The sequence below is a fragment of the Colobus angolensis genome, unplaced genomic scaffold (assembly GCF_000951035.1).
Source record: "Colobus angolensis palliatus isolate OR3802 unplaced genomic scaffold, Cang.pa_1.0 Scaffold200, whole genome shotgun sequence".
Lineage (NCBI taxonomy): Eukaryota > Metazoa > Chordata > Mammalia > Primates > Cercopithecidae > Colobus > Colobus angolensis.
Window position 1 is genome coordinate 4,489,355 of NW_012115156.1, and position 13,721 is coordinate 4,503,075.

Sequence of the window (13,721 nt, forward strand, 5' to 3'; positions counted from 1 at the left end):
GTGGTGGCGCACACCTGTAGTCCCAGCTACTTGGGAGGCTGAGGCAGAAGAATCGCTTAAACCCGGGAGGCGGAGGTTGCAGTGAGCTGAGACTGCACCACTGCACTCCAGTCTGGGGGACAAAGCAAGACTCCATCTTGACAACAAAAAACAAAAAACAAAAACAACTTGATTCGTGAGAACCAGTTACAACAATGACTGTGAAGTGTCATTGTAGTTTATATTTCCAAGAGCTGGAAAGGACTTGCTTATTATAAACAGAAGGACTTTGTCCTGCCTGGGGCAATGGAGAGAGGCAGCTATAGTTCACAGACTCTGGAACCAGGCCACCAGGGCTTGGAATCCAGCTCTGCCTCTTACTAGTTTTGTGTCCTTGGTTAAGTCTTCTCTGTGCCTCAGTTTCTTCATCAGCAAAGTGGAAATAATAATGGTATCTACCTTATAGGGTTTTTATGAGGATCAAAAATATGTTTAAAGCACTCAGAACTGTGGCTGGCATACAACAAATGTTAGCCAGCATTTCAATAAATGTTAACTGTATGATGCTGAAAGTGCTGTTGGGGGTCTTTGGTTCTCTTTTTTTGTCTTGTAATTTATCAGGAAATGAGTTCCCTGCTACAGTAATTTTTCATTCTGCTCTCAGGGCCAACTGGAATGAAGCAGAAATGATGAACGAGTCGCCCATCATGACCACGACTGTCACAGTGTCCATGAACCAAGAGTATCCTTGGTTTGTTTTTTAACCACCTGTAAATCTTACTTTTCTTTTGTGTCATGGGCAAGTGTGAAGGGCTTATATTATCTTATCATTCATTTGTAATTATAAGGGGTAATGATGAGGACTGTTTCTTTTGTTTTTCCCCTAAAATGTTTGCAGGCTCTCGGATATAAATCAGCCTGGGGAGACATGCAATACAACCAACAAATGTCACACTTGTTCTGGTAACAATTAAAATTTTGTTTTCACTGAATCCTAAGTTTGGGAAGGCATAATAGTCAGGTGACCTGGTTTCAGCTTAAGAGTATATGACTTCCCTCCATCCACAGATACAAACAATATTATTCAATTAATGAGGTCAATCCCCCTGTTCCCACAACATTTTTCATAAGTGCTGGCAAGAAACAACATGTAGTAAAGGATTTCTGTTAAACTAGTTTTTCTCCAATGCTGTCTTGATTTCTAAAAGCAATCACCTTCATTCAACTGACAGATGACTATAGGGATCCTTTCATGCCAGCAACCTAAGGATTCTTTTTCTCAGAAATCAATGGAGCACATTGTCCCAACACTATTTTTTTTTTTTTTTTTTTTTGAGATAGGGTCTCACTCTGTTACTCAGGCTGGAGTGCAGTGGCATAATCATAGCTTACTGCAGCCTCAATCTCCCCAGGCTCAGGTGATCCTCCCACTTTAGCTTCCTAAGTAGCTGGGACTACAGGCATGTGCCGCCATGCCCAGTTAATTTTTGTAGAGACAGGGTCTCATCATATTGGCCAGGCTGGTCTTGAATTTCTGGGCTCAAGCAATCCAACTGCCTCGGACTCCCAAAGTGTTAGGATTACAGGCGTGAGCCACTGAACCTGGCCTGTCCCTACGCTATTGACAGAATAATCCCAGAAGGAATTCCCTTCTACCAGCACTTTAATTCAATAATACTGTCTTAGAGTTTCTATGCCAAGATCCTCTTCAGAGTCCATTTATATCTTTAATAATAATAAAAATATTGCCCACATGTGGCAGATGTAACTGCCAACCCAACAGTCATTTCTCCTCTTTTTCTTAGCTAATAGAAGTCTAATTTTATTAGGGACAGCAATGTGCTCAGCCCAAGGCTATAGGTCATGAGTTGTTAAGCCAATCATAATGATCTCATTTTCCTTTAACAAGTACCTTTCCAGACTCCTTTTAACCTGGCCCATGAGATGCAAGAGGAAGCCTACTGAGTAGCAAATGGGAAGGGTTTGCATCCCTGATAGTGGATTGTTTCTTTTCTGCCCACCCTACTTCTTTCCCACTTGGGATGCTATAGTGAAAACATGGCACCTAGTGCTATGGCAGCCGTAATGAAACCACGAGACAAAAAAACACGAAGACCCAAAGTCAACATATGGAGAATGGCAGATTAGACGGTTGCAAGAACTCAGTCCTTGATAACATCATTAAGACACTACCAAATGCTCAATATCACCTACCTCCAAACTAGTAAAAAAAAAGTCATTATTGCTTTATTACTTTAGGGTGGTAGAGCACCAAAATCCACTCTCTCTCCTTCCATTATAATTTGGTAAGCGGCTGCTCACCTACGTTATACTTCACAGCCTCCTTTGCAACAAGTGTGGCCCTGTAAGTTCTCTCCAATGGAAAATGAGTGAAGGCTCATATGATAACAGGATTGTATTGTACAGGAAAATGTCCATTTTCTAGAGGAGTATACTGAAGTATTTAGCAGCCAATTATCATAATGTCTAAAATTCACTTAATATTTTCATCAATGGAGTAATTAAAAAGTTTTAGAGACACAGTGGTGATGGTTGTACAACACTGTGAATATAATTAATGCCACTGAATTATACACTTAGCAATGGTCACAATGGCAGTTTTTGTTATATATATTTCACCAAAATTTTTAGAAGTTTAAAAAGCCACTTCAAAAAAGATGAAGTACCACCTCACCCAGTAGGATAGCTATTATCAAAAAACAAAAAGTACTCTCTGGGCAGGGCATCTCTGAAAGAAAGGCAGCAGCCCCAGTCAGGGGCTTATGGATAAAACTCCCATCTCCCTGGGAAGGGCACCTTGAGGAAGGGGCAGCTGTGGGTGCAGCTTCAGCAGACTTAAATGTTCCTGCCTGCCGGCTCTGAAGAGAGAAGCAGATCTCCCGGCACAGTGCTCAAGCTCTGCTAAGGGAAAGATTGCCTCCTTAAGTGGGTCCTTGACCCCCGTGCCTCCTGATGGGGAGACACTTCCCAGCAGGGGTCGACAGACACCTCATACAGGAGAGCTCTGGCTGGCATCTGGTGGGTGCCCCTCTGGGACAAAGCTTCCAGAGGAAGGAACAGGCAACAATCTTTGCTGTTCTGCAGCCTCCACTGGTAATACCCAGGCAAACAGGGTCTGGAGTGAACCTCCAGCAAACTCCAACAGACCTACAGCAGAGGAGCCTGTTAGAAGGAAAACTAACAAACAAAAAGGAATAGCAACGACATCAACAAAAAGGACGTCCACACAAAAACCCTATCTGAAGGTCACCAACATCAAAGGCCAAAGGTAGATATATCCACAAAGATGAGGAGAAACCAGCGCAAAAAGGCTGAAAATTCCAAAAATCAGAATGCCTGTTTTCCTCCAAGGGATCACAACTCCTCGCCAGCAAGGGAACAAAACTGGATGGAGAATAAGTTTGATGAATCGACATAAGTAGGCTTCAGAAGGTGAGTAAAAATAAACTCCTCTGAGCTAAAGGAGCATGTTCTAACCCAACACAAGGAAGCTAAGGACCTTGAAAAAAAGGTTAGAGGAACTGCTAACTAGAATAACCAGTTTAGAGAAGAACATAAATGACCTGATGGAGCTGAAAAACACAGCATGAGAACTTCATGAAGCATAGACAAGTATCAATAGCTGAATCAATCATGTGGAAGAAAGGATATCAGAGACTGAAGATCAACTTAATGAAATAAAGCATGAAGACAAGATTAGAGAAAAAAGAATGAAAAAGAACAAACAAAGCCTCCAAGAAATATGGGACTATGTGAAAAGATGAAACCTTGATTGGTGTAACTGAAAGTGACAGGGAGAACAGAACCAAGGTGGAAAACACTCTTCAGGATATTATCCAGGAGAACTTTCCCAAACTAGCAACACAGGCCAACATTCAAACTCAGGAAATACAGAGAACACCACACAGATACTCCTCAAGAGGAGCAACCCCAAGACACATAATTGTCAGATTCACCAAGGTTGAAATGAAGGAAAAAATGTTAAGGGCAGCCAGAGAGAAAGGTTGGGTTATCCACAAAGGGAAGCCCATCAGACTAACAGCGGATCTCTCTGCAGAAAAAGCCACAAGAGAGTGGGGGCCAACATTCAACATTCTTAAAGAAAAGAATTTACAACCCAAAATTTCATATCCAGCCAAACTAAGCTTCATAAGTGAAATAGAAATAAAATCCTTTACAGACAAGCAAATGCTGAGAGATTTTGTCACCACCAGGCCTGCCTTACAAGAGCTCCTGAAGGAAGCACTAAACACGGGAAGGAACAACCAGTACCAGCCACTGCAAAAACATATCAAATTGTAAACACCATCAACACTATGAAGAAACTGCATCAACTCAGGTTCTCTCCTTTCCAGTCGGAGGCCTCTGCCACAAACATGCTCCGCCAGATCCTCGGTCAGGCCAAGAAGCATCCGAGCTTGATCCCCCTCTTTGTATTTCTTGGAACTGGAGCTACTGGAGCAACACTGTATCTCTTGCGTCTGGCATTGTTCAATCCAGATGTTTGTTGGGACAGAAATAACCCAGAGCCCTGGAACAAACTGGGTCCCAATGATCAATACAAGTTCTACTCAGTGAATGTGGATTACAGCAAACTGAAGAAGGAACGTCCAGATTTCTAAATGAAATGTTTCACTATAACGCTGCTTTAGAATGAAGGTCTTCCAGAAGCCACATCCGCACAATTTTCCACTTAACCAGGAAGTATTTCTCCTCTAAATGCATGAAATCATGTTGGAGATCCTATTGTAATCTCTATTGGAGATTACACTGATTAATAAATAACTGAAACTTGAAAAAAAAAAAAAAGAAACTGCATCAACTAATGGTCAAAATAACCAGCTAGCATCATGACAGTATCAAATTCACATATAGCAATATTAACCGTAAGTGTAAATGGTCTAAATGCCCCAATTAAAAGACACAGACTGGCAAACTGGATAAAGAGCCAAGACCCATCAGTGTGCTGTATTCAGGCAACTGATCTCACATGCAAAGACACACATAGGCTCAAAATAAAGGGATGGACGAAGATCTACCAAGCAAACAGAAAGCAAAAAAAAGCAGGGTTGCAATCCCAGTCTCAGATAAACAGATTTTAAACCTACAAAGATCAAAAAAGAGAAAGAAGGGCATTACATAATGGTAAAAGGATCAATGCAACAAGAAGAGCTAACTATCTTAAATCTTTATACACCAAACAGGAGCACCCATATTCATAAAGCAAGTTCTTAGAGACCTACAAAGAGAGACTCCCACACAATAACAGTGGGAGACTTTAACACCCCACTGTCAATATTAGACAGATCAACAAGACAGAAAATTAACATGGATATTCAGGACTTGAACTCAGCTCTGGACCAAGCAGACCTAATAGACATCTACAGAACTCACCATCCCAAATCAACAGAATATACATTCTTCTCAGCACCATATCACATTTATTCTAAAATTGACCACATAAAAAACACTCCTCAGCAAATGTAAAGAACAGAAATCATAACAAACAGTCTCTCAGACCACAATACAATCACATTAGAATTCAGGATAGAGAAACTCACTAAAGGCTGGGCGTGGTGGTTCATGCCTGTAATCCCAGCACTTTGGGAGGTCGAGGTGGGCAGATCACGAGGTCAGGAGATGGAGACCATCCTGGCTGACACAGTGAAACCCCATCTCTCCTAAAAATACAAAAAATTAGCCGGCTGTGGTGGTGTGCACCTGTGGTCCCAGCTGCTCAGGAGGCTGAGGCAGGAGAATGGCATGAACCTGGGAGGCGGAGCTTGCAGTGAGCCAAGATCACACCACTGCACTCCAGCTTGGGCCACAGAGCGAGACTCCATCTCAAAAAAAAAAAAAAAAAGAAACTCACTAAAAACTGCACAATTACACAGAAACTGAACAACCTGCTCCTGAATGACAATTGGGTAAATAACGAAATTAAGGCAGAAATCAGTAAGTTCTTTGAAACCAATGAGAACAAAGATACAACATACCAGAATCTCTGGGACACAGCTAAAGCAGTGTTTAGAGGGAAATTTACAGCACTAAATTCCCACAGGAGAAAGCAGGAAAGATCTCAAATCAACACCCTAACATCACAGTTAAAAGAACTAGAGAAGCAAGAGCAAACAAATTCAAAAGTTAGCAGAAGACAAGAAATAACTAAGATCAGAGCAGAACTGAAGGAGACAGAGATACGAAAAACCCTTCAAAAAAATCAATGAATCCAAGAGCTGGCATTTTGAAAAGATTAACAAAATAGATAGACCGCTAGCCAGACTAATAAAGAAGAAAAGAGAGAAGAATCAAATAGACACAATAAAAAATGATAAAGGGGATTTCACCACTGATCCCACAGAAATGGAAACTACCATCAGAGAATACTATAAATACCTCTACACAAACTAGAAAACCTAGAAGAAACGGATAAATTCCTGAACACATGCACCCTCCCAAGACTACATCAGGAAGAAGTCAAATCCCTAAATAGACCAATAACAAGTTCTAAAATTGAGGCAGTAATTAAGAGCCTACCAACTAAAAAAAGCCCAGGACCAGAGAGATTCACAGCCGAATTCTACCAGAGGTACAAAGAGGAGCTGGTACCCTTCCTTCTGAAACTATTCCAAACAATATAAAAAGATGGACTCCTTCCTAACTCATTTGATGAGGCCAGTATCATCCTGATACCAAAACCTGGCAGAGACACAACAAAAAAAAGAAAATTTCAGGCCAATATCCCTGATGAACATTGATGCAAAAATCCTCAAAATACTGGGAAACCAAATCCAGCAGCACATCAAAAAGCTTATCCACCATGATCAAGTCAGCTTCATCCCTAGGATGCAAGGCTGGTTCAACTTACACAAATCAACAAGCATTATCCATCACATAAACAGGACCAATGGCAAAAACCACATGATTTTCTCAATAGATGCAGAAAAAGGCTTCAGTAAAATTCAACACCTCTTCATGCAAAAAACTCTTTTCTTTATTTCTTTTTTTTTTGAGATGGAATCTCGCTCTGTTACCCAGGCTGGAGTGCAGTGGCATGATCTGGGCTCACCGCAAGCTCCACCTCCCGGGTTCACACCATTCTCCTGCCTCAGCCTCCTGAGTAGCTGGGACTACAGGTGCCCGCCACCACACCTGGCTAATTTTTTGTGTTTTTAGTAGAGATGGGGTTTCACCGTGTTAGCCAGGATAGTCTCAATCTCCTGACCTTGTGATTCACCCTCCTTGGCCTCCCAAAGTGCTGGGATTACAGGCGTGAACCACCACGCCCGGCCCATGCAAAAAACTCTCAATAAACTAGGTATTGATGAAACGTATCTCAAAATAATAAGAGCTATTTATGACAGACCCACAGCCAATATCATACTGAATGGGCAAAAGCTGGAAGCATTCCCTTTGAAAACCTGCACAAGACAAGGATGCCCACTCTCACCACTCCTATTCAACATAGTATTGGAAGTTCTTGCCAGGGCAATCAGGCAAGAGAAAGAAATAAAGGTATTCAAATAGGAAGAGAGGAAGGGAAGTCAAATTGTCTCTGTTTGCAGATGACATGATTGTATATTTAGAAAACCCCATCATCTTAGCCCAAAATCTCCTTAAGCTGATAAGCAACTTCAGCAAAGTCTCAGGACACAAAATAAATGTGCAAAAATCACAAGCTTTCGTATACACCAATAATAGACAAACAGAGAGCCAAATAATGAGTGAACTCCCATTCACAATTACTACAAAGAGAATAAAATACCTAGGAATACAACTTACAAGGGATGTGAAGGACCTCTTCAAGGAGAACTACAACCCACTGCTCAAGGAAATAAGAGAGGACACAAACAAATGGAAAACCATTCCATGCTCATGGATAGGAAGAATCAGTATCATGAAAATGGCCATACTGCCCAAAGTAATTTACAGATTCAATGCTATCCCCATCAAGCTACCATTGACTTTCTTCACAGAATTAGAAAAAACTGGTTTAAATTTCATATGGAACCCAAAAAGAGCCCATATAGCCAAGACAATCCTAAGCAAAAAGAACAAAGCAAGAGGTATCACACGGATGTGACTTCAAACTATGCTACAAGGCTACAGTAACCAAAACAGCATGGTACTAGTACCAAAACAGATATACAGACCAATGGAACAGAACAGAGGTCTCAGAAATAATGCCACATATCTACAACTATCTGATCTTTGACAAACCTGACAAACGCAAGAAGTGGGGAAAGGATTCCCTATTTAATTTTATTATTAAAAAATTAAATTATTATTTAATTAGCTGTGTTAGAAAAACTGGCTAGCTATATGCAAAAAACTGAAACTGTACCCCTTCCTTACACCTTATACAAAAATTAACTCAAGATGGATTAAAGACTTAAATGTAAGACCTAAAACCATAAAAACCCTAGAAGAAAACCTAGGCAATACCATTCAGGACACAGGCATGGGCAAAGACTCCATGACTAAAACACCAAAAGCAATGGCAACCAAAGCCAAAACTGACAAATAGGATCTAATTAAACTAAAGAGTTTCTGCACAGCAAAAGAAACTATCATCAGAGTGAACAAGCAACCTATACAATGGAAGAAAATTTCTGCAATCTCTCCATCTGACAAAGGGCTAATATCCAGAATCTACAAGGAACTTAAACAGATCTACAAGAAAAAAGCAAACAACCCCATCAAAAAGTGGGTGAAGGATATGAACAGACACTTCTCAAAAGAAGACATTTATGGAGCCAACAAACAGGAAAAACGCTTAGTATCACTGGTCATTAAAGACATGCAAATCAAAGCCACAATGAGATACCATCTCATGCCAGTTACAATGGCAATCATTAAAAAGTCAGGACACAACAGATGCTGGAGGGGATGTGGAGAAATAGGAATGCTTTTACACTGCTGGTGGGAGTGTAAATTAGTTCAACCATTGCAGAAGACAGTGTGATGATTCCTCAAGGATCTAGAACCAGAAATACCATTTGACCCAGCAATCCTATTACTGGGTACATACCCAAAGGATTATAAATAATTCTACTAGAAAGACAAATGCACACATATGTTTGTTGTAGCACTATTCCCAATAGCAAAATCTTGGAACCAACCCAAATGCCCATCAATGATAGACTGGATAAAGAAAATGTGGCACATATACACCATGGAATACTATGCAGCTATAAAAAAGGATGAGTTCATGTCCTTTGCAGGGACATGGATGAAGCTGAAAACCACCATTCTCTGCAAACTAACACAGGAACAGAAAACCAAACACCACATGTTCTCACTTATAAGTGGGAGTTGAACAATGAGAACACATGGACACCTCGAGGGGAACATCACACACTGGGGCCTTTCAGGGGGTGGGGGGCTGGGGCGGAAAGCATTAGGAGAAATACCTAATGTAGACGACGGGTTGATGGGTGCAGCAAACCACCATGACACGTGTATACATATGTAACAAACCTGAACGTTCTGCACATGTACCCCAGAACTTAAAGTATAATTAAAAAAAAAAAGGAAAAAAAAAGTAACAAGTGTTGGCAAGGATGTGGAGAAATTAGAACCCTTGTGCATTGTGGCTGGGAATGCAAAATGTTACAGCTGCTGGAAAATGGTATGGCAGTTCATCAAAAAATGAAAAATGGAATGACCATGTGATCCATAAATTTTACTTCTGTGTATATAACCATACAAATTGGAAGCAGGGACTTGAACAGATATTTGCATACCCATGTTTATAGCACCATTATTCACAATAGCTAAAAGGTGGAAAACAAGTGTTCATCAACTGACAAAGGGGTGAATAAAATGTGGTCTAGACATACAATGGAATATTATTCAGACTTACAAAGGAAGGAAATTCCGATACATGCTGAATTATGGATTAACTTTGAAGTCATTGTGCCAAGTGAAATAAGCCAGACACAAAAGTAGTGAAATTCACAGAATTAGCAGTGAAATTCACAGAAGCAAAAGTGGAATGTTGGCTGTCAGGGAATGAGGGAAAAGTGGGAATGAGAAGTTATTGTTTAATGGGTATGGAGTTTCAGTTTTGCACTGAACTGCACGCTTAAACATCATAAATTTAATGTCATGATAATTTACCACAGTTTAAAAAAAAGACAGTCATAAGGAAAATGTGTGACTAAAATCTGGTGTGTACCAACAAAATCTGTTGACCTTAAAAAAAAAAAACCTGTCACCTGACCTAACTTGGAAAGCAGGCTACATTTCTATTGCGCCTCTACCCAGACTGATTTGCAAAGAGAGATACAAAAGAAGAGGAAGAGTTTAGAAATTTGGTGTGTTGAAGGGTTGGAAAAGCTAATAACTTCTATACCTCAAACAGCAAGAGACTGGAGATCAAAATAAGGGTTCTGCCTTCCCTCCCAAGTCTGCTGTCTCAGACCGCTCCATATAGCTGCCACCACATTGCGAGAGGAAAACATGGAGGGCAAGGAAGCAAAGAAATAAAGCAGGCAGATAGCCCACGCCTTGGAAAGAAGGTTGGGAGAGAAGGCTGGTATGTGAACTGGCTGGAAGTTCTGAGTACCTGAACTGCATTAACAAAGGGACCATAGCCAAGCCAGTAAAATGACTGTTGCACTCTCAAACTTCCAAATTGGCACCAGCAGGCAGTGGGCTGCAAAAGCTGAATAGCCACGAAGGAGGGGATAATCCCAGCACCCACTTTAGATTTGGTGAAGGAGGAAACTGAACACAGAGAAGCCCCTTCCCCAAGGGCAAGGCCAAGGGACACCAAGAGCATGAGCAAGGGCTCTCCTGAAGAACAGTACCAGAATCTAGTCAGGGCAGCTCCTCTTCCGCCGGGGTAGGGGGCCTTCCCATTGCCTGCCGCAGGATCCCAGCCCTGCTATGGACCAGGGGCTGCTGTGTGCATTTCCTCCTCCTCTTTTTCCAGTGGGAGTTTTAATTGTATTTTCTCTGTTCTCTGTTCTACCGTGGTTTATTGAGTGTGAGTTCTACCGTGGTTTATTGAGTGTGGTTTATGAGTGCAGAAGTGGGGAGATAACTTGCCTTTTAGTTCCCAGGTTGCAAGACCATCAGGAACCATGCTGGAACGTAATGGAAATAAGTCATATGTTACCCAGTGACCATGGACTTTCAGGCAGTGCATTCATTGGATGGGGCTTTGGTTTGTCTCCCTTGGGATGAAGCAAGTGTGTTCTATGTTTAGAAATTGGGGTGTTCACTGATTCTTGGTGGTCAGAGGCACTGATTCCAGCAAAGACGGCCAGCTGACTATGAACACCCATTCTTCTCTTCTTCCACTGTGTCAGAAGAACAGCTAGGCACATGGCTGCCCGGCTACATGACTCTCCCCATTTTCCTCTGCACTGTGAAGTGGCCATTGAATTAATTCTTGCCAATGGAATGTAAGCCTGCCTGGCACGTACTCATTTCCTATGAACTGGGACACGATGACCAAAAGACAGGAGCTATGCTGCAGATAGCCTGGCTATCATGAGACCCTTCTCCCCTCAGTGATATGAAATAGCCACCATGGACTGTTACGTGAAAAAAAAAATTCATTTTTAAGCCACGTTATTGTTGCCTTACTGTTGTTATAGCAGCTGAATCTTTCACTCTAGCTAATACATTCAGATACTCTGTTAATTGAAGCCCAAACACCTTACCTGATGTTTCACCCTATTCTCTATAAAAAGGACAAAGTCACTCTGTTCATCAGCTACTTGAGAGGTACCTTGATTCTGAGGTGACACTAATTTAACAGAACCCTACTCTGGTGAATCCACTGATACCCAAGAGTTCCAAGTGACTGGGTGGTTCCCCTCAGCACAGGGAGGAAGTAAGGCCAGGGAATGGGTTCCTCACTTAGCAGTGGCCCATCTTTGACATATACAATTTTTAGAAAGGTTTTATAAATATGCACACATACATTTTCCTTAAATATTTCACTGCATTTTACTCAGCACAGTCCCCTGAGAAGTATAGGAATGTATAGGTAACATGACTAATTTCATTTTATAGATGATATAGTGAGGTGATTACTCCCAATATGACTGACTCAGCAGTTCTAAAGAAATCTCCTGGCCGGAGATTTTGCAGTGGCTCACGCTTGTAATCCCAGTACTTTGGGAGGCCGGGGTGGGCAGATCACGAGGTCAGGAGATGGAGACCAGCCTGGCTAACATGGTGAAACCATGTCTCTACTAAAAATACAAAAAATTAGCTGGGTGTGGTGGCCAGCACCTGTAATCCCAGCTACTTGGGAGGCTGAGGCAGGAGAATCGCTTGAACCCAGGAGGCGGAGGATGCAGTGAGCTGAGATCGTGCCACCGCACTCCAGCCTGGGAAACAGAGCGAGACTCTGTCTCAAAAAAAAAAAAAAAAAAAAGAATCTCTTCTAGTCCTTCAGCCATATGCAGTGATTTCATGTGCCTTCCTATCCCTAAGGCAAAAACAAACAAACCAAAAAACCAAATCTGTAGGGCAGCCTGACCACAAGCTAACTGAAAATGAGATCCTTGTGCCTGGAAGCCCCTGGTCTACAGCTTTGAAATAGCATCACAGCAACCATCTTTCTGGCCCATAGTCACAGTTCCAAGTGCCAAAACAAACAGTGAGCCTTCACAATGCTGGCTCTTCTTGCTAGGCTCTGACATCAACACCTCAGGCCTGGTTCAGTGAAGAGAAACAACCAAATATGAAGCAAACCAGAGCACAACAAGAAATGTACCACCCAGATCCCCAGAGGACAGACAGGCCCAGAAAGCTCAAGAGATGGGAGCCTGAGAGGCAAATTCAGGTTGAATCTTATGTGGCTAATGGTAGAACACAAAGACTGAGAAATGCCAGGCGAATGCATTTGACCATCAAGCCCCAAACACTAAACTCGGACCTCCTCCTCAAACAAACTGGCTGCTCAGTGGATGTGTTATATCAGGGGGATAGTCAAAATGATAATTCTTCCATGCTCCATTCTAATGGGAATTCAGAACAGAGCAGGAACCATGAGCACATAGCCTGGATCCAGAATCTCTGGTTTCAAATCCAGGCTCTGCCACTTAGTAGCTGGGTGATGCTGCACAAACTGCTTAAACTTCTTTAAGCCTCAATTTTTTCATCTATAAAATAGGGATCATAAAAGTACCTATTTCCTAGGGCCGTGGTGAAGATTAAGGGAGTTAACATACATGAAACTATTTGACAAGCACATGGCAAGCATTCAATAATTGGAAGCTATTATTGTTGTTATAAATGGTTGTCTCAGTACCACTGATGCCCATCCCACTTGTGGTCCAGGAAAAGAAGGTAAAATTGCAGATCTAGTCTAGCTGAAAGATGACTGCTTAGGAACTCAGTGAGAAACCTGACAGAGCATGTAGAATATGTTTTTAATGTCCTCTTGGTGAAGTAGAAGGAACAAATCCTTAAAATAGTCTCTTAGAAATTACTTTACGCTGATGACTTCTTTGGAAGGACAAAACACATGTGAAATATACCAGATCATAGGTTTCTTGTTGGAGTTCACACCGATGATGGGGAAGGTTGTACATCATCCTGCATCCTTCCTATGGCCAGAAGAATTAATCAACAACTCAGAACCCGAATTCCCCAGAACGCTTAGGACCACTACATCACCAGAATGAAAAACAGTGAGACCAGGGACTTGTAAAATGCAGTTAACTGCCTGATGCCTGTCCTTCCAAAGCCTGTTG

The 13,721-nt window shown here is 41.7% G+C and overlaps 1 protein-coding gene across 1 annotated transcript; it reads left to right on the forward strand.

The window, feature by feature from the left end:
• The first annotated feature begins 4,338 nt into the window (after nt 1-4,338).
• Nucleotides 4,339-4,809, forward strand: LOC105511599 (cytochrome c oxidase subunit NDUFA4). Its single transcript, XM_011941765.1, has one exon. It carries the CDS (start codon nt 4,377-4,379, stop codon nt 4,620-4,622), a length of 246 nt encoding a protein of 81 aa, XP_011797155.1. The 5' UTR covers nt 4,339-4,376; the 3' UTR covers nt 4,623-4,809.
• The last annotated feature ends 8,912 nt before the right edge of the window (nt 4,810-13,721 follow it).